The sequence below is a fragment of the Trachemys scripta genome, chromosome 4, assembly GCF_013100865.1.
Source record: "Trachemys scripta elegans isolate TJP31775 chromosome 4, CAS_Tse_1.0, whole genome shotgun sequence".
Taxonomy (NCBI): Eukaryota; Metazoa; Chordata; order Testudines; family Emydidae; genus Trachemys; species Trachemys scripta.
The window spans coordinates 81,190,477-81,212,018 of NC_048301.1; the positions used below are offsets into that span (position 1 = coordinate 81,190,477).

Consider the following 21,542-nt stretch of genomic DNA (forward strand, 5'->3'; position numbering starts at 1 on the left):
TACCCCATGAGTGCGGGTCGGGCCTGCCTGCCCTGCAATCAGCGGGTGGCAGGAAGTGGAATGACCTGGCCCCAACCCGCTCTGCTCCACCGGCTCATGCTGGGGGGCGGTTTCCCCCTACCCCCCCAAGCCTGCTCATGCACCCCACAGACCTTGGGCTCAGCCCCCCCTCCCGCGGAGGCCTGGGGCTGTGTAGGGCACCAAAATGTCTAGGGACAGCCCTGATTGTGATCTAGCTACCCCCACACTTCCCCATTTGACCCATCTGGCCTTAGACCCATTTAAGAACATAAGAATGCCATACTGGGTCAGACCAATAGTCCAGCTAGCCCAGTATCCTGTCTTCCGACAGTGGCCAATGCCGGGTGCTTCAGAGGGAATGAACAGAACAGGCAATCATCAAGCGATCCATTCTTGTCGCCCATTCTCAGATTCTAGCAAACAGAGGCTAGGGACACTTCAGAGCATGGTTTTGCATCCCTGCCCATCCTAGCTAATAGCCATTGATGGACCTATCCTCCAGGAACTTATCTAGTTCTTTTTTGAACCCTTCACAACATCCTCTGGCAAAGAGTTCCATAGGTTGACTGTGCGTTTGTGTGAAAAAATACTTCCTTTTGTGTGTTTTAAACCTGCTGCCTATTAATTTCATTTGGTGACTCCTGGTTCTTGTGTTATGAGAAGGAGTAAATAACACTTCCTTATTTACTTTCTCCACACCAGTCATGATTTTATAGACCTTTATCATATCCCGCCTTAGTCAAACTGTGGGACACATCCCCCTAGAGAGGTGTGGAAGAATGTTTGGGAGGTGAACAGCGATGCCAGGCGGCTCATGCCAGCCCCAGATGGTTGGGCACAGGCCAGGCATCACAGGGCGCCAGGGAGGGAGTGCCACCTCCACCCCATCACTCATCTCAGCAGGCCACCCAGCCCCGTGGGTCAGTGATAACATCTGCCATGACCGCGCCGATTTCTGCTCCCTGCAGACACTGTGTCCAACGCTGGCTCCATCCCCAGGGACCATCACACATGCCTTTCCCCACCCTCAAAACCTGATGAGGGAAGGGCAGGTATTGGCCCTGCCCTAGCATTGCAGCCTGGCTTCAAGGTAAAAATAGTCCCTTTGCTAAGGAAGCCTTGACTGTGCCATACCCATTGGTAAGTATCTGCATATTTGAAACTTACAGGTGTAGGTAATTTAATTAAAGCAGTTAGGTGAGTGAGGGTGAGGGAGAGCGAGCAATGGAGGGAGGGGGGATGGAGTGAGCAGGGCAGGGCCTCAGAGAATGGACGGGGCAGGGGCATGGCCTCAGAAAAGGGGTGGGGCAATGGGCAGAGTAAGGGTGTTTGGGTTTGTATGATTACTGTTATTTCTACATTTTCTTTGAGGTAGATACTGGGTTGCACTTAAATTCAAAAAGTGATCTTGTGCTTAAGAAGGTTGGAAACCACTGTTAAGGTCTGTTATAAACAGGACGGTCATCAGTTGTTCTCTATGTCCACTGAAGGTAGGACAAGATGTAATCAGCCTATTCTGCAGCAAGGGAGATTTAGGTTAGCTATTAAGTAAAGCTTAACTATAATGATTTTTAAGCACTGGAACAGGCTTCCATGGGAGGTTGTGAAATCCCTGCCACTGGCGGTTTTTGAGAGCAGGTTAGACAAACAACTTTCAGGGATAGTCTAGGTATACTAAGTTCTGCCTCAGCACAGAGGGTAGGATTAGAGGACCTCTTGAGGTCCCTTCCAGCCCTACATTTCTGATTATTCTTATTGTGTACTGTGGGTAACCCAAAACATTCAAGGGCTTCAATAGCCTATTTAGTGTGCAGCCACTAGAGGGCTATAAGATCACACATGCTTGCTCCAGGGTGTCTTTATCCAGAAAGGGCAGTGTTGACACAAACACGTTGTGGAAGGACAGACACATTTTTTCCTCCAGCCCAGGTCCACCCAGTAATGCCCCCTATGCTGGAGCAGCTTCTTTTTCATCACACATTGTAAGGACAAGCAGCACTGTGTGGATGTCACAGATAAACCAAAGGGGAAACATCGGGTATTAGAGATGAATTAATGATTTTTTTCTGCCCATATATGCTCCGCTGCTTTTTCTGAGCCTGCAGTGAAGTCATATGAACCTTATTCATGTGTTTGTAAGATTAATAATTTGCTATGGAAATGACACATATAGTACTGTATATTAATATAATTTGAGCCCTGCCCTGTGCTTTTACTTCACAATCATAACATATTTATAAGGGCTCCTCTGCCTGCTGTCATGTTTCTGTCAACACTGTCCACAGTACACAATAAGAATAATCAGAAATGTAGGGCTGGAAGAGACCTCAAGAGGTCATCTAATCCTACCCTCTGTGTCTTATAAAGTGATGCTTTCCTCTGCCCTTTCTGAAAGCTGCTTTCCTGAAGATTGAGGTTCTTGTTATGAGAAATGGGCCAGAGCCATAAAATTCAGGCATGTTTAGATCAGGGGGTTTTGTCCAGCCTTCTCTAAAGATTGGGACAGCTGTGAAGTTCTGATCCCAAGCCTAACTCTTACAAAGTTCAATCGTGTTTGGATCTGAGGTTTGGTTTAGGATTCATCTGTATCTGGCCAAATAATTTGAGAACCCTCTGATATGAGAAAGAACTGATCTGTAACACCTGGTAGAAAGGAAGGATGGTCCAGTAGTTAGGGATTAAGGAGAAGCAAGTTCAATTCCATGCTCCATCACAGATTGTCTGATCTTTGGCAAGTCACTTACGGCCAGATCCCCAAAGAAAGTTAGGTGTCTAAATCTTGGCTTTATGCACCAGTGTGATCCACAAGACTCCCACTTGGCTGCAGACTAATCCTACACATGCCTAGACTCACGTGGTGTCTAAATTTTCACTTTGGTTCTCCTGGCACCTCAATTTCTGCGTCTAGGCATGCACACTGCTGCCTCGCTTTAGACTGCTGGACACCTATCTCCTACTTACACCTCAGAGCAATTCACAACATGGGGAATGTGCAGCAGCAGCAGTAGTCAAAAAAGCTAACAGAATGTTAGGAACCATTAGGAAAAGGGATAGATAAGACAGTAAATGTCATAATGTCACTACATAAATCCATGGTACACCCACACCTTGAATACTATGTGCAGTTCTTGTCATCCCATCTCAAAAATGATGTATTAAAATTGGAAAAGGTATAGAGAAAGGCAACAGAAATGATTTAAGGGTTTGGAACAGTTTCCATATGAGGAGAGATTAAAAAGACTGGGACTTTACAGCTTGCAAAAGAGATAACTAAGGGGAATATGAGAGAGGTCTATAAAATCATGACTGGTGTGGAGAAAGTGAATAAGGAAGTGCAGGGGGTTGAGGTGCAGGAGGGCAGAGTGCAGCCGGGCCTCAGGGCAGTGGGTTGGGGGCTCAGAGTAGGGGGTTGGGGTGCAGGAGGGGGCTCAGGGCTGGTGGTTGGGGTGCAGGAGGGCGTGCGGAGTTCAGGAGGGGGCTCAGGGGTTGGGGTACAGGAGGGGTGCAGGGTGCAGCAGGGGCTCAGGGCAGGGGGTTGGGGTGCCGGAGGGGTTGTGGAGTGCAGGAGGGGGCTCAGGGCAGGGGGTTGGGGTGCAGGAGGGGTTCAGCAGGGGGCTCAAGGCCAGCATGTCCGTCAGTGGCTCCTGGGGTAGGGTGGGGTGGGGCAGGTGTGCTGCCCTCGCCTGTGGTTACCACCCCCAAAGCTCCCATTGGCTGCGGTTCCCCATTCCTGGCCAATGGGAGCTGTGGGGGGGTGGTGCCTGCAGGCCAGGGCAGCGCACGGAGTCCTCTGCCCCTGCAGCCTCCCAGGGACTGCAGGGACATGGTGCTGGCCGCTTCTGGGAGTGGTGCAGGGCCAGGGAGCCTGCCTTAGCCCCGCTGTGCCACAGGACTGGCAATCCCGTGGGCTGTAGTTTGCCTTCCCCTGTACTAGAATGTCATGGCAATGGGGGCAATATAAGTACCTAAGAGAGATATGGTAGTGGTAACCCTACAAATCTCTAATCTGCCTGTGAATACCATGGCCAAACAATTTTCTTTTTCTCCATAGGGAAGTAAATAGATTAATATAACTTTTGTCTTTTTTTTTTCTTTTTTAATTTAAAGATAACTGGCTGGAAACACCACTGAAGCAACAGAAAAAAAAAAAAGAAAAAAGATGAGACTTTGTAATGGTTACAACTTTAGATCCCACTGCTGTCAAACTGACCTTTGCAACAAGAATCTAATCATAGTGACTACAAAAACAGCCAACTATTATGGCCATGACTTTTGGATGCTTTGCTTTTAATGTGTAGAAGAAAAGATAAACATTTAGATGTAGAGTCTTAGCTGGTGTAAATTGGATAAACTACATCCACTTAGATAGAGGTATGGCAATTCACATCATCTGAAGATCAGGACCATATTTTTTTTCTGCTTATACTTCCCAATAGGTCTCTATGAAAGATAAGTCCTATTTAATTAAGTGCTCTCTTCTGTTAGAAATATGGGCACATTGTGTGTAATTAGGTTCTGAAAGATTTTGTGAGAAAGGTAATGATGTCACATTTCAGAAGGAAAAACTATTTTGGAAAAGCAATATGAGACTAAAACATGGGCAAAGTACATTCTAAGTGCTACAAAACTATAATTTGTAATGCTTTATGTCCCATTTAGCTAATGTGTTCAGAAGAGTCCTGGCTTTTGTACTCTGTGAACTGGCTAGAACAGTGGTTTTCAATCTTTTTTCACTTACGGGCCACTAACTAATTTCAAATAGAGGTGAAAACCCCTTTGTAAATCTTAGACATAGTCTGCAGACCCCCAGAGGTCCACAGACCACAGATTGAAAACCACTGTTCTGTAGTAACAACTACCTTTCACAGCCCCCTTAGATCAGTCATAATCAACTATGGCTCTTTAATGTGTCTCCTGTGGCTCTTTGCATTGCATGATATTAAACCACTGTTTATGCAGTAGATCATGCATGATTTAATTAACTAGTCTAAGTTATTAACCAACAGGACACTTTTACTACCCAATTAAGTTAACTTGCACTGTTATTAACTTGTTTGCTGTGAAAATTTATATATATATATATATATATATATAAATTAAATATTTACTCTGTCATATTGTTTACATATGAATAGTACTATAGTAAATGAAGCAATGAATTCACATTACTGTGGGTCTTTTGGATAATGTTGATAGCTAATTTGGCTCCTGAACCACTGAGGTCTGAGTATCACTGCTTTACACGTAATCTGCAGACCCCCAGGTTGAAATCCACTTGCCTAGAGGAAGGAAGCTCTGGGAGAGGTAGGGTGACCAGATGTCCTGATTTTATAGGGACAGTCCTGATATTTGGGTTGCTTTCTTACTCAGGTTTTAGCCCACCAAAGCTTATGCCCAAATAAATTGGTTAGTCTCTAAAGTGCCACAAGGACTCCTCCTTGTTTTTGTAGTCAGGAAAGGTTCACAATCTCTGCTCTAGCCTCACTGTTGTTTTGTTTTATTATAGCTTTGTCTACTCTCTTAGCTTCTACTTCCACAACAAGGGTGGGTCTACTTGAATTATCTCTCTCGCTGCTTTCAGAGAGAATGCAAATCCGTTGGATAAATGCTTAAATTTTAAACGATGTTCCTTCTCCTTCACAAGCAGGGTCCCTGGAGCTGATACATCATAAGAACATAAGAAAGGCCATACCGGGTCAGACCAAAGGTCCATCTAGCCCAGTATCCTGTCTACCGACAGTGGCCAATGCCAGGTGCCCCAGAGGGAGTGAACCTAACAGGCAACGATCAAGTGATCTCTCTCCTGCCATCCATCTCCATCCTCTGACAGACAGAGGCTAGGGACACCATTCCTTACCTGTCCTGACTAATAGCCATTAATGGACTTAACCACCATGAATTTATCCAGTTCTCTTTTAAACTCTGTTATAGTCCTAGACTTCACAACCTTCTCAGGTAAGGAGTTCCACAAGTTGACTGTGCGCTGCGTGAAGAACTTCCTTTTATTTGTTTTAAACCTGCTGCCTATTAATTTCATTTGATGACCCCTAGTTCTTGTATTATGGGAATAAGTAAATAATTTTTCCTTATTCACTTTCTCCACATCACTCATGATTTTATATACCTCTATCATATCCCCCCCCTAGTTTCCTCTTTTCCAAGCTGAAGAGTCCTAGCCTCTTTAATCTCTCCTCATATGGGACCCGTTCCAAACCCTTAATCATTTTAGTTGCCCTTTTCTGAACCTTTTCTAGTGCCAGTATATCTTTTTTGAGATGAGGAGACCACATCTGTAGGCAGTATTCGAGATGAGGGCGTACCATCGATTTATATAAGGGTAATAATATATTCTCAGTCTTATTCTCTATCCCCTTTTTAATGATTCTTAACATCCTGTTTGCTTTTTTGACCGCCTCTGCACACTGTGTGGACATTTTCAGAGAACTATCCACGATGACTCCAAGATCTTTTTCCTGACTTGTTGTATCTAAATTAGCCCCCATCATATTGTATGTATAGTTGGGGTTATTTTTTCCAATGTGCATTACTTTACATTTATCCATTTTTACATTTATCTATTCTTAGTAAAGCAAAAACCAAGGCCAAAATCTTGAGATCCCTGACAAATGGGAAAGGAATGGTTGTTAGCAACTTTCACAGCAGGAATTACACAACCGTTATGCCTCATTGCAGGGTGTGTCTGTCTATAGAGAGAAAGAGCTTGAGTTCCTTTTCGCTAGAGGAGGAAAAATAGCTGCTCTGTCCCAAAAGGTGTGTTGGAAGCATGACCGGACAGCTGGGCCTTACTAGCAAATCAGACCCATGAAAGAGAGTCTGTGCAAGAAGCTTTGGGGACCGGGATATCAGTAGCATGCGAAGAAGCTGGCATTAGCCTAGCCGCCAGCTGCCCACCGGCAGAAATTCATGCTTAGCCCCCCTCTTATCGCCCAGCTAATCACTGCTGCCGTTCAGCTCTGGGGATTGACTGGCTAGTCTACACTGGCAACGCTAAAAAACCACCTCCAGCAGGGGCGGCCGCGGAGCTGCCAGTGCGGGTGCACTGTTTACAGGGGCGCTTTCCAGCGCTGACGCTTGCTGCGCTCAGGGGGGTGTTTTTTCACACCCCTAAGCCAGAAAGTTGCCGCGCTGTAAATTGCCGGGGCAGACAAGCCCTAGCCGCCTGCAGCGGCTGGCCCCCACCCAGACCGCGGGGCGGGAGGAGGGAGACGAGAAGAGGGTAAGGCGCCTGCCGAGCCGGGAGCCGCCCCTGGCGTCACCTGCTTCCCCGCAGCTCGGCCGGGAGCGGAGACCGTTGGGCTGCTGCGTAGCCCCCCGGAAGATCTTTCGGCGGCGGCCCGGGCTGACGCGCCTCGCAGGCCGGCAGCGGGTGAGCCGGTGCAGGAGGGCGGGGAGCCGCGTGCCCGCGGGGTGTTTGCAGCGGGGGGGCACAGGACGTGGCTCGCTGTCAGGCGGGGTCTCCTGAATTGTAACCGCTTGGGGCAGAGCCCGTGTTTCGCCCCAGGGCCGTGCGATGCCCAGTGACCCTGCTGGGTCTGGGCACTGCTGGGTCAGGCACGCAGTGGAGGATGACGGGGGGAGTGTGTGCAGTACCCTGGGCACAGCCTCCTCTCCCGCCCGCAGGGTACGCGCCGTCTCGGGGTGGCTTCCAGAGCAGGCCCGTGTTAACGTGTCGGGTCTGACGGGCGAGAAAGGAAACGGCGGGGCCCAGGCTACAGCCTGTGTTTCCCCGCGAGGGGCTGCCTCACGCGCTGGCCCCTTTAACGGCAGGATTCACGCCGTGCCCGAGGCGGTCCGGCTTTCCAGCTCTTTCTTTGTGTCTGGCAATGACAGGCAACCCCCCGGAATGGCTAGAGAGGGGCGCGAGTCTGGGAATTGTGCGGTGAGCCGTGACTTGGCACCCAGGGCTGTTGCCTCTCTTGTTGTTTGCAGTATGTTTGCTGTAGTTGGCTGCTCTAGGGTTTATCGCACCGTCCCCCTCCGTCTCTCCCTTCTGCCTCAACAGCAATGTTGCATTAGCAGCCTCGGGCATTGTGCCTGTGCTTCTTAGATACGTGGCGGGCACAAAGTCAGCTCTAAAAGGATGCGTTTTAGAAGGGCGGTTTGAGAGCGGAAAGCTAGCACAACACTTGAATGCAGTGCCGTAAGTACAGGAAGATACCAAACAGTCAGACTTGTACAGGGCAAGAGTCTTCCACACTTACAACGCTCTGGAGTTTCTTGCTGTCAGGATAGTCCCATTAAAATTAAGCGCAGTCGCTTGAGCAGATCATTAGAATCATGCCCACAGAGACTACCCACTGCCCACCGTGTATAGAGTTTGAAGAGATGTAGGGCAAGTCAAGTGACTTTATATTGGTTTAGGATAATGGCAAAATAAAAATAAGCCTAACGTCCAGGGAACTTCAGAAGGTATGTGTTTGCAAAGAGGGATTTGTGTGAAGAGAGAGACAGTCAGTTCATACTGATAGTTGTGTCGAATTGGCCAAAGAACATTAAACCATGGCAGCTGTGAATGCCATTCAAATCTGAGACTTCCAAAAGCCAGGAACCTTTTGCTGTTAACTGTCAATTGCTTAAATATGTCTGACTTTCCCATTGCATATGCCTGGATGTATTGAGTCCTTGTGTGACTCTGTTGATTCAGGGGAGTTCACCGGGGATGAATTTAGACGGTTGGCTTGTTTTTACTGAACCAGCCCTTCAGAGACTTATGAAATGACACTGGCAGAATTGTTCAGTTCATATTTCTGTTTTGTATTTGGGCTAATGCTGAATGATGTATCTAGCTGCAACAAAGAAGGATATTAAACAGCATCTTAACGAAAGCTAGTTGATTCTAAAATTAGCAGCTCCCAACAACTTGCATTCAAAAGTTTTAATGGAGTTGGTTCCAGACTACAGGTATTAATTTTGAATAGATCTTGGTAAAATTTCAGAGGACTGGAAGAAGGCCAGTGTTGTGGCAATACTTTGTTTTCCATTTAAAAATAACTCAAGATAATTACAGGCTGGTAAGTCTTATATTGAGCCCAAGTAAAATAATAGAAAGGCTTATATCGAACTGTGTCAATAAGGAATTAGAGGCCAAAAATATAAGTTATGCCAATTAGTATGGTTTCATGGAAAATGCCTTGTGAAAGAATCACATTTGTTTGACAAAATTGAGTGTGGTTGATAAAGGTAACTGATGTGGTTTACTTGGATTTCTGTAAGGCATTTGACTTATGAGCGACACCAATTTTTTAAAAATAGCATTATACAAAATTAACAGCCATTTTTAAAAATCCATTTAAATTGAGCTAACTGATAGCAGATAAACAATGTTAGTGGGTGGAAAATAACAATGGTTGGTCTCTGAGAGCCTGCCATCTGGATCACTCAGTAAACTGGGCACAATTGAACATGTTTGAAGTACTGCCAAGTGAGAAGTCATATGTTTAGGGATAAAGAATGTAGGCCATACTTAAAAGATGGGGGACTATCCCACAAAGCAGTGATTCTGTGAAAAGAATTCAGGAATCATTGTAGATGACTAAGTGACTGTGAGGTCCTGTCCCAATGTGATGCAGTGGCAAAAGGGCTAACCGAGTTCTCTCTTTACACATCCAAGGATTATCAAGTAAGAATAGGGAGACAGCATCTCTATATAGGACATGGGTGAGATCATTACTGGGTTACTGCATCTAGTTCTGCTCCCCACACTTCAAAAAGAACATTGAAAAATTAGGGAGATCAGAGAAGAATCTTATTGTAAGATGTGTTTTCCAGAACTCAGTCTGTTTATCTTATAAAAGAGAAGGTTAAGTTTTGACTTTATCATAGTCTGCAAGTTTCTACACAAGGAGATGATATGAAGGGGGTTCCTTAATTTAACAGACAAAAAGCCTCACAAAATCCAGTGACAGGAAATCTCAAGTGGAAAAAATTCAAAATGACACAACTTCTTAAATGAGTCAACCACTGGAATGAATAACTAAGGGAAGTGGTCATTTGGACTCCTTAAATGCAGATGTTATAGTTTAACTACAAGTTATTGGACTTGACAACAGAGCCAGCAGTTCCCCTTTTGCTGCACCATATTCTGGGGCAGTGTATCACAGAACAAGGAGTGCTAATGGCTAGCTGGTGTTGGAGGAGATGGTTCTGCTTCAGCTTTGAGTCCTCCACCCCCTCTCCCTTTCCTCCAAGGAGTAGAGAAAGGCAGGTCAGGAAGAATAATTATCTCCACTACACTAATTACTGGGTAAAATTCTGTAGTTTGTGTTATGCATTAGATGATCACAATGGCCCCATCTGACCTTAAAGTTTGTGAAAAGATGACGGATCCTCTCATGTGACATTACGAAGGCTGAAGTGGTAGAAGTCCAAAGGCTACTGCTGTATAAATGCTGCTGTTCTTAGTGTATAAGAACTTGGAGGTCTGCTGACAGGCAGGAATGTGCTGCAAGTCTTTTATTTTTGATTTTGGTGCCTCACAAAGAACCGAGAAATCAGTAAAATTTGGGCAGTCCCATAGCAACAGAATGATCTGGTGTTCCTTTCCTAGTTACCTGCTGTATCCATGCCAGTCATCAAATAAAATAATACATAGGAAGTAAAGCTCCTTAGTAACTGTTTATTAACCCAATCCTCCTGGAAAGGTATAACAAGTGGGGTTCTGCAGGGGTCTGTTTTGGGACCGGCTCTGTTCAATATCTTCATTAACAACTTAAATATTGGCATAGAAAGTACGCTTATTAAGTTTGCGGATGATACCAAACTGGGAGGGATTGCAACTGCTTTGGAGGACAGGGTCATAATTCAAAATGATCTGGACAAATTGGAGAAATGGTCTGAGGTAAACAGGATGAAGTTTAACAAAGACATATGCAAAGTGCTCCACTTAAGAAGGAAAAATCAGTTTCACACATACAGAATGGGAAGAGACTGTCTAGGAAGGAGTACGGCAGAAAGGGATCTAGGGGTTATAGTGGACCACAAGCTAAATATGAGTCAACAGTGTGATACTGATACAAAAAAAGCAAACATGATTCTGGGATGTATTAACAGGTATGTTGTGAGCAAGACACGAGAAGTCATTCTGCGCTGGTTAGGCCTCAACTGGAGTATTGTGTCCAGTTCTGGGCACTGCATTTCGAGAAAGATGTGGAGAAATTGGAGAGGGTCCAGAGAAGAGCAACAAGAATGATTAAAGGTCTTGAGAACATGACCTATGAAGGAAGGCTGAAAGAATTGGGTTTGTTTAGTTTGGAAAAGAAGACTGAGAGGGGACATGATAGCAGTTTTCAGGTATCTAAAAGGGTGACATAAGGAGGAGGGAGAAAACTTGTTCACCTTAGCCTCTAAGGATAGAACAAGAAGCAATGGGCTTAAACTGGAGCAAGGGAGGTCTAGGTTGGACATTAGGAAAAAGTTCCTAACTGTCAGGGTGGTTAAACACTGGAATAAATTGCCTAGGGAGGTTGTGGAATCTCCATCTCTGGAGATATTTAAGAGTAGGTTAGATAAATGTCTATCAGGGATGGTCTAGACAGTATTTGGTCCTGCCATGCAGGCAGGGGACTGGACTCGATGACCTCTCGAGGTCCCTTCCAGTCCTAGAATCTATGAACCCCCAAAACAACCCCTGTGTGGTAGAAATTGTCCCCATTTTACAGTAGGGGAAGCTGAGACACTGAGTTCAAGACAAAAGCATAGGGAATCAGTGTTGAGGGATGGATTGGATTTAGGAGTTCCTGGCTCACATTTTCACGATTGGACCATTAGTCCTTCAACCTCTTGGATCCAAAGCTATTTAGATAGATTAGGGGTGTCACCTTCATTTTTGGCAGAGGGTTAATGCCGTTTTTAAAAAGCCTGTGGAGGGGTTATAAACAGTACCAGAGACTAACCTCCGTTCACAGTGGATCTCCCATTGTGCAAGCCTCCCACTGATCTCAAAGATCAAAGGTAGGTGTAACAGGGTGGCTTGCCCCTTAAGGGCTGCAGGGCCTGGGACTAGCCAACCCTGATTACTGAATAGGCCACACCTGAGATCAAGAACGTCCCCTATAAAGAGCAGCAGGAGGCTGCAATGAAGGTGAGAAGCTCAGGAAAACTGCAGGGAGTAAAAAAGGCTCCTGCAGGAAATACCCTGACTTAAGAGGAGGGTGGAGGGCAGAACCTGGTGAGCAGGAGGTTCCCGTGGGAAAGTCTGACTGGGTTTGCCTGGAGTCAGACAACTTTGATTACTAAGGGGGTGCTTCTGAGCAGGAATCACCTGCTTCCCCAGTAAGAGCAGAAGGAAGAAGCCAGGCTCCTGACCCTGCAGAGTTCTCACCGAGTAGGCTCCTATAGAGAAACTTGAAACTTTGGGAGTGAGGCAACAGGCAGGAAAGGCCTAGGAGAATGGATGGACTTAAACTTTATTTTGAATGTTGGTTAACTTAATAAAGCAGAACCCAAGAGGGGATGGAAATGGATAAGTGTGTTTGGGTATATTAAGGGGAAAAGGGAAAAACAAAGCAGACCACTGCAGACTGACTCCAAGGGCACCAGAGGATGCTCAGGAGGCAGCCAGGCTTACTACAGTAGGATATGGCTCTTGCATAGTAGTTAACTTTCCAGTTACTATATTTACTGTTTAAGTGCCTTATTGCTGTCTCTCCACTGAGTGCTGCCCTTTAGGACCACAGCTGTTTCTACTCTTTCATTATCTTTATTCCTTCTCCATCTTCCTTTCTGTGTCTCTTCTCCTTTCTTCAGCCTCCTTTCCCTTCTGCTGCAACTTCCAGTCTCCCCCTCTGAGCTTTGTGCCTACCCACTTTCACTTCTATTAAAATGATCAGCAGTGAAATTCTTTAAATATCAATGTTAACTATCATCATTAGGCTTTAGAATTTAGTGAAATGAATGGAGATGGAAAACTTGCCATGACAGGCTGGCTGCAGTCTCTGGTAGACTTCATTGCTTTGGTTTGCACTTGGTTCACATTTTGAATGTTTTCTTCACAGCCTGATGGGTAGAAATTAGTGTGACCAGATAGGAAGTGTGAAAAATCAGGACGGGGAATGGGAGAGGAATAGGGTCCTATGTAAGATGCCCCTAATATCAAGACAGTCCCTATAAAATCAGGACATTTGGTCACCCTAAGAGAAACTAACTTTTTATTAATGAGAGCTGGGGTTCTGTAGAATCTGTAATTGTCATGGGTGGGCCACATAATTAGAACAAACTTTCAGAACCCTTGACAATACTATTGTAGGTGTTTTGATTGGTATTCATAGGTATATAGCCCACACACTACTGAATTTATTCCCCCCAACATTTCAGTGAGGTATGGGAGTATCATTATCTCCACTTTGGCACCTTGGTCCCCATCTTGAATCTCCAAATCCTATTTCCCTTATAAAGGATGGTTTTGTAGATTTCCCCCCCCCCCCCAACATTAAATATTTCGAGCTAAGGAGTGTAATCCTAACTCATGACTGTGCTCTTGCTTCCAGATATAGGACGAAACATGAACGGGAACAAAACAAATTGTGTCCTGCTCACTGGCTTCATTATTCTGGCTGTGTTTTGCAGTTCTGGTAGGTATCCTGAAGTGTCTACATTAAAGGGCAAATTATGATCCCAGCATCAGATCCAAATAGCTGTGCTGGTGCTGAGCAAATATGCGGGGGGAGGATCCTCTCACCACTTTCCTTCAGGTGTCAGAACTGCTTCCCAGAAGCTATTCTGAACCACTAGCTACAGTAGGCTCAGTAATCCCTTGTGCTGCACAGCTCCTGGGAAGTATACACCTGCCCTTGCTGAACTTAGCCACACCTGGTTTTGCTAGAGTTCTGTGGCGGAGGTCTGCCAATCTGTATCTTTTATGCAGCATGCATTGCATTGCAAACAGCAAACCAATTGCAGCCCAGTGCAATAGCAGAATTCTATTTCAGCAATAGAATATCAGATTAAGGTTGAATTATGTAAATATTTATACAATAATATTAATATGGCACAAATCAAGGGCAAGCAGATTAAGAGCTTGGGATATGGACTTGAAATAGATGGAATTCCAAGTTGCATAGGATGTGTTTTGACTCTATCCAGATCAGCATCAAAGGCGCAGGCTATTACACAGCTGTCTTAAGTAGGGTGCATGTGGAAATAAATTTATAGAGGATTCCCTGAGACCATCCTACATGGAATGTTAAGTTCTAATTCTTACTACTTATTTAAAAATCCTAATGCTGAAGTAGGTACTTTGTCAGTTATAAACTAAAAAATCTTTTCAAATTTCTCTACCATGAGGGAGAGGTGGGTGGGTGAGAGCGAATGCACACATGCACATACCAGCATGTATAAAGGGGACAGGGAGAGAATCCCATGTCTCTTCCTTTTGCAAGAAGGCAGGGGGAATTCCTCTCTTCCTCTTGATCTCCTTCTTTTCACTTTCCCCCTTTCTAATAATTTCCTCCCCCTGCCCCAGAGAAAAGGGACTTGACAACACATTAAAGAAAGGGTTATGTCTTGGCCTTTCTTCACACTAAAGCAGGTTTGAATAGGGAGCATGTCTATACAAATGAAAAACTTCTGACAGATCTCTTCATGTTGCTAATAACCAATGCTATCAGTAACCCCTGACATTCATAGTTGTACAGTAACCGTATTTATTTAGAAAAGAACAAGAGCACCTTACACTTTTGGTGCCTCAGTTAATTAAAAAAACTGGAAAAAATCAGCCTAAAGAGAAGAAACAGCAACACTACAAATTATTGCACTACAATCACCTATTATCCAGACAGCACAATCAGATCTAAAAAAGAATTCCCCATTATTTTGCATACATCACCACACAGGCTGTGGTCATTTCTTTGTCTGTCTTTCAAAATGATCCTTGCAGCGTGTCTTGAATGGAGCAAAAGGTAAGAGGGCCCTCACAGGAAATATCCTTCCACCAACACCTGGTATACCAAGAGGACTCATCTCTTGCAGATCTCAACTGTATGAAGAGAGACACGGTCTCTCGGCTAGGATGTTCTTAAAATACTTATTGCTTTACAGAGCAATACCAAGAACTTTCACTTCATCTGGACTCCATAATCAGCCCATCTGGATCATAAAGTATTGGTTGAATATGCACGTGAGAAGACATCTCACTAACCAAGCAAGCTGCCACATTGTGCACTTGCCTTTGTTTCTGAATGCCTTTAAGGTGTAGTCGCAGGTAATCCAGTCTTGCTTTGACAAAGGCATCCTCTAAACTGGTGAGGTCCATATTGGAAAGGTAAGGCTGTAGCCTCCTAGCCAGTAAAAAGCCATCTTTACTGCTGCTGAAAGCTGATCATTCAGTGATAACCAGAAATCTAATGAGAATCCAGGTTGGGAATGTTAAATCCAAAAAAAATAAAGTATAAAACAAGTTGTTTGGCCAGCTTAGCCAAAGTTAAGCTAACTGTAGTTGCTAGGCCATTCCTGTCTCTCTGTAAAACATGAAGACATGCTTGCTTAAGCTACAAAAAATAAAATAAAAAGCGAAAAACCGTATTCTTGTACCAAATGTACTAAGAACGGTTTGTTTAGACATATAAAGACTTGCAGTCCCCACTCCCTGTTTCTGTTCTTAACTCCCTCCTTTCTCCTAGTTTCTAGTGCATAACAAAAAGCTAATAAAAAGCTGCTAAACCATCATGAACTGTTTGTACTGTCAAAAAACATAAATATGCATAAATATTAAAAGCTTTTAACTAGTAAAGAAAAGAATTAAGTTGCTTTAACTATAACGTAACAAAACTGTCTATATAATCTCACTAGTTATTGTAATCGTGGCTAGTTCTCTCTGAAAACGGGCCGCTCTCTATTGTTGTGTGCACTCTTCAATAAAAAGCTTATATTAGACCTTGCTGGTGTTGCCTGTCTCTCACTCTGCGGTCAAACAACAAACCTTGCCGTCTGGGTTAAAAAGTCCCCGACAGGAACATGTACATCCATTGCATATATCACACCTCTCCAGTTGGTGTTACTTTTACCGTATCTGCTTTCCCCACATCGCCCCAATCTAGATACATTGAGCCTCAGCCAGTTTGCTTTCCTCCATGCCCTATATTTAACTCCACTGTCTGGGTCAAATAAGAGAGAAACACAAAGCTGGGTGACATCGGTATGTCAAACACTACAATCCATGCTTCTTCACTAACCCTCCTTGTACCTTTTTTTATATAAAGTTGACCAAGAGAATGCCTCACGAGCGTCAGGTCACAGTAGTAATTATCCAACAGTTCCAGCTGAGAGAACTCTGAGAGGCTTTGTGTTTGTTGCTCAAACAGCAACATCAGATCCATAAGTATGTCACTGATGCCTTGTGATCAGCAGTACTGTAAGCACTTGTTCAGTCTGGTATCAGAAAGCTATTTGATCATCATCTATGGCTGAGAGATCCTCCATCAACACAAGAGCAGTCTCTGCACCATACCCAAGATGGGACTTGGATTGAACTGTCAAGGAAATCTGAGGCATCGAGATGTGGTGGTGGGACAACTCTCACAACTTTTTGATCTTTATTGCAAAGGGAAGACTCAATGCAAGGTGGCAATGGTCCAGACTGTCATCTTAAAATGATGTAATTTTGAAAAGACTGTACCAAGGCCTCTAAGTGTGTATCTGGCAGTTTTTCTCTTATTGTAGGAAGCAAGGTCGGTTTCCTGCAGCACTGAGCCCAGCACTTCCCCACTGGCCTTTGCCAACCTGGAAGGACGTAGTTCTCTTAACCCTCCAGTACCTCAGAGCGGGGCGCCACTGGCCAAAAAAGTGATTACTTGATACTTGAGTCCATGGCCTCACAGTATGTTCCAAATAGCTTCTTTAGAGTGCAGTGATTAGAGGGTTCACAGGAACACTGACACTCCATCTTGCATAGGGCAGTTTTGAGAAACATATTGTGTGAACACAGGCACATGGACTTAAGATATGTCTGTACTCTAAGTACAGACACTGCACACCCAGGTAGCATGGTTATAAGTAGCAGTGTAGATGGTGATGCACAGCTTAGCAGAGTAGAGTACTCGACATACCTGAACCCCTACACAGGCTCTCTCCACACCTAAGCAATGCCTCCCATGTCTATACTGTTATTTTTAGCAGTGTCGTGTCCAGCTGCTTCCCCATTTCTGCTTCATTTGCTGTTCTTGATCCTTCAATGAAGGACTATGGTTGTGACTTCACTGCAGGAAAAGAGGGGCTCTGAGGGAGGGAGGAAATAATGTGGTTGGCAGACATGCTAAAATGTGATGTGAAAGGTCTGAATGGATTTATATTGAGTATGATGTATCTGAGACCTGTCCCTAATACAAAAGTCTCTACTTTTATAGGGCGAAGTCCTGATCTCATTGCAGGGAACAGTTGCCTTTAGCTTCAAGAAGAGCAGACTTCAGCCCATAGTGCTCAAAGTTTGGTAGGAATGTTACAGAACAAACAAGACATAGTCCATGCCCCAGAGGCTTGCAGTCTTACTTAGGACAACTTGGGGGTAGGGAGGAAAAGGAAGGAAGAGTGTTATAATAACTTATATGCATGTCTTGGTGGTACTGCTATTTCTTTTATTTCTACACTGGAGCATGCATTCCAACAGCGACATGGGCTTGGAATAAAGTCAGAGGACTGAGCATGTGGAAGGGGAGGGTAGGAATAATGTGGGAAAGTGAGGAGTGAAAGCAGTAGGGCTAGGATTAAGACTGATGTCATTGGCAGCAAAGAAGAGATGCAGGGGAACTGCTAGAACAGGAAGTGAAGGAAGAGACTGGTTAAGTGATGGGATGGTAAGAGGTGGAATTAATGAGAGCAGAGAAGGGAAAGGTAATGGAGGAGGAGGGGTAGGAGGAGTGGAGCTAGGAGGAGGTAAGGGTCAAGGAAGATAAAGGTCAAAGATTTTGGTGAAGTGAACGGGTGGGGCAGTACAGATGTCACTGGTAAAACAAAGGAGAAAAGGATGATAATGGAATGGAGGTTGCAGGTTCAGGCAGTGTGGAGCAGCAGTTACATGATCTGTTTAAATCCAGCTCCAGTTACTCTGGACCTTGTTGGAGTCAGGTCCCCTGCCAACTGCTAAAACTCAGGCTGTTTGGAGCAGGAAGCAGTAGAGTTATGTAAATCTATCTCCCTGGACTCCTGTGGATGTATTAGGAGCTGAATTTGACTTCAGTGTTGGAATCAGAATCCGAATACTAAAGGATTAGGTGGTTTGACCTAAAAGTTGCAGTACTTAAACCAGATTATCATGAGGTTATGGTTCAAGGATTTATAACTGTTTTGACCTAACAATAATCTTGAAAAGTCACACTTATTTTAGAACATCAAATGTACAAAGAGAAAGTTTATTACTTAGTAACTGGCTTCTTTCCTCTCTCTTTCAGGATATATGCTGAAGTGTTACAACTGTCCACTTATTGCTCTGCCATGTAAGACCAATATTACCTGCCCAAGTGACACTGATTCTTGCCTATGGATTAAAAGTGGTATGTTTACACTCCCAAATGTGGTAGACTTAAAATAAATACAGTAATTATATTCATTCAATTTTAATGATTCCAGTGTAATCAAATAGGTTTTATTTCTACAGTCTGTATGAATGTCCATCTGAAGTACACTCTTACTGAAGTCCTTGTTGGTTCCTTCAGCTTTACGTAGGATTGTGTGCATTAATACAGTTTGAACTGTTATAACTATGGATGTTCCAACACAACTGTGGGGACATAGTTTTATGGTTTAAAAAGATATTCTGTTGTGCAGTTAAGCATCCAGCAGACTGCTCTGTTGAATGACTGGTGGACGTATGGGGAAACTTGTAAAAGGAGGAAATCTCACTCCCAGCTGGGAGGCCAGCACTCTCCAGTTCACTGACTTAGGATTGGGATATATGTTGCTTCTTTATGCCAAGTGGTATATGCCTGAGAAGTACACAGAACTTTCATTTTCACTGCAGTCCAATTTGGAAACTGAATTGTAGGCTTCTACTCTATGCCTGCCAGCATTGTCCCCTCTTCGCATTCCAGCTAGAGATGAGTGCAAACCAGCATTCCAGAAACTAGGACCTGAATTTCATAGCTGATTCCATTTGGCCAGGGTGGGCACTGGAAGGCCATCTCCACCCTTTGCTGGTCTTATATTATAATATGTAAGAGCCGCTTGCCTGCAGATTGCAGTGCGTGGGATGAGAGATGAGCCAGAGCCACAAAACTCAGGGATATCTCTTTGTGTGTGTGGTGTCTGTTATGACCATCTATTGAAATAAGTCCACCTGTGAAATTCAGATTCTTAGATAAGAAGTTCTGATTTGGATTCATCTCTACCTGCTATGTCCCAAACAGCTCACAAGAGCATTCTGTTATAACAAAAACCAAGGCGGGGAAATCCCTGTGAATATCTAATGTATCCTTGAATACCCTTGTGAAACAGTTTTCTCTACAGGGAAGCTAGTAATTTTTGCATAACTTCTTCCTCTTTTTTTTTTTTTTTTTTTTTTTTTTTTTTTTTAGGTGAAAGGACGCTCTTTGATTGCTATAAATATTCCAACTGCGATATGAATGGAATTAAAGAGAAATACAAGTTGGACAACTTTAATTTCAAATGTTGCCAAAAAGATCTGTGTAACAGGAGTCAAACCACAATGATTAGTACAGCAGTCTTCAGCATTGCTACCGTGATGACCATGATCTGGATACTCTGCTTTTAAGATGGAGGGGAAAAAAGATAATTTTGTTTTCTTAAATCCCTACTGATTTATAAATCATACATATAAACATGCTGTCTATTGTATACAATTTTTGTGCCTAGAGTAGTTGTGATTGAGAAAGCAGACTTAGAAAAAAACAGTTTTTGGAAAAGCTATATGTTAAAATGTAGGGAAAGTACATCTGTAGTGGTAGATAATTATAACTTCTATCAAGAATCTGCAGTTATGTGTTATCTGGAGTAAATTCTTTCCCTTGCTTGCAGTGAGTTTCACATCTCTGATCTGATTTGAGTTTGTCCTTTGCACTCCAGTTGTGGCAATGTTACATAGCCTTTCAAAGGTGTAAGCCATTTTTTAAAGTCAGACTATTGTTTGTGAAACTGTTAGGAGTTGGTCTTGCCCAGCAGCTTTTCCTTTATTTTCTTATGTAATTGTTCTGCTTGAAAATATGTTTAACAAATGCACCTAACTCCCCATATCAGGTCATAATTGCTTTTTTGTAGAACACTTATAACTGCCAAAATTGTATTATTATTGGTACTGCTTTGTGGCTAATGCACTGCATGTTTATACATGAAATGACTCTCGACAGTCTGTTTTGTTATAAAGTGTAGTGACTCAGACTGGGGTGATATTTGCAGTCCCTCTCATATTCCTGGAGAACTTCTGTAGGAGAACTTCTTCTCCTTTCTGAGAAGTAATGTAAATACACTGAGGGGCATGCTCCTACTTCACTTAGAGAAGGGGTGAAGTGAATTACCACTGTCCTTTTTTTTTTTTTTTTGGATGCTTGAGATCTTTAATCTGTGGCATCTAGAGTTTCCTATGCTGAGCACTACACTTCATCTTGGCGACTGTGTCTTTGAACAGATTGTAAAGGCACCATGATGCAACTGATGGCAAGTTTTTTTTTTTTTTCCCTTCAAAATGATTTATCTACTTAAACCATTCTGTAACTTCAGTGATCATTCAGACTCAGCAGTAATGTGGGATGATAATAAAATATGAGCTGTGGCTGGTTTATTTACCCAAATGTGCGAATTGTAGTGCAACGTAGAAATCTCAAGACGTGCAGAGGGGTCCTCTATCGAGGAAGGGATCTTTCACAACCTAGGGTAGTACACGGGGCATCTGCACAGTTGGCTCCTCATCACTACTACAGTCTGTTGCACCTTGCATACCTATTCACAAGGCTAGGTTTTTAGCCTTTAGATAATATGATTCACGGACCTAATGACTACACCTATACTGTATTTCTCCTCCCTAGCCCACTGTCCTAGGTAGCGATCACCTGAGTAGCTTCTTTTATCCACCAGAAGGAAGGTGTTTCCCTGGTGTGCTGGGCCTCCTGGGTCATTTCATTCATAAAGAGCTCTTGCTACAATGAAATGCATCATAGTGCAGTAATGTTGCAAAAAAAGCAAATGCAAATTTGTGGTGTATTAACAGAGGCATAATGTGATAGTACCCCTCTACTCCTATTCACGTCAGCAGGGCCTTATGTATTCACCCCAGGCTGCTGGAGGAATTATCCGAAGAAATCTGGGCACCACTGGCAATATTTGCAAATTCATGCATGGCAGGAGAGGTCCTGGAAAAGGGCTAACGTGCCCATCTTTAAGAAGAGAAAAAAGGAGGAGCTGGTGAACTATAGCCCCTTAGTTAGATCTCAATAGCTGGGAAGCTACTGGAGCAATGTATAAAACATTCAGTTTGCAGATACTTGGAGGATGAAGGGGTGACCACCAGTAGCCAGCCATTTACTAAGAACAAATCATGCCAAACTAGTTTGATTTCCTTCTTT

At 43.8% G+C, this 21,542-nt stretch overlaps 1 protein-coding gene across 2 annotated transcripts; it reads left to right on the plus strand.

The window, feature by feature from the left end:
- Positions 1-7,073: 7,073 nt before the first annotated feature.
- LOC117877026 (CD59 glycoprotein-like) lies at positions 7,074-20,766 on the plus strand. Of its 2 annotated transcripts, none has more exons than XM_034769713.1 (4): positions 7,074-7,258; positions 13,527-13,610; positions 18,420-18,521; positions 19,542-20,766. In XM_034769713.1, the coding sequence occupies exons 2-4, from the start codon at positions 13,541-13,543 to the stop codon at positions 19,736-19,738; spliced, it is 369 nt and encodes a 122-aa protein (XP_034625604.1). In that variant the 5' UTR covers positions 7,074-7,258; positions 13,527-13,540; the 3' UTR covers positions 19,739-20,766. The 2 variants fall into 2 exon arrangements, with proteins under 2 accessions (XP_034625604.1, XP_034625605.1); XM_034769714.1 differs by lacking the exon at positions 7,074-7,258 and adding an exon at positions 7,265-7,408.
- The last annotated feature ends 776 nt before the right edge of the window (positions 20,767-21,542 follow it).

What these genes read in the sequence shown, in the direction of transcription:
- LOC117877026 (XM_034769713.1), top strand. Translation starts at nt 13,541, where the DNA reads ATGAACGGGAACAAAACAAATTGTGTCCTGCTCACTGGCTTCATTATT. An exon ending in GGCTGTGTTTTGCAGTTCTG is followed by an intron (nt 13,611 to 18,419) that starts GTAGGTATCCTG and finishes TCTCTCTTTCAG; the next exon opens with GATATATGCTGAAGTGTTAC. An exon ending in TTGCCTATGGATTAAAAGTG is followed by an intron (nt 18,522 to 19,541) that starts GTATGTTTACAC and finishes TTTTTTTTTTAG; the next exon opens with GTGAAAGGACGCTCTTTGAT.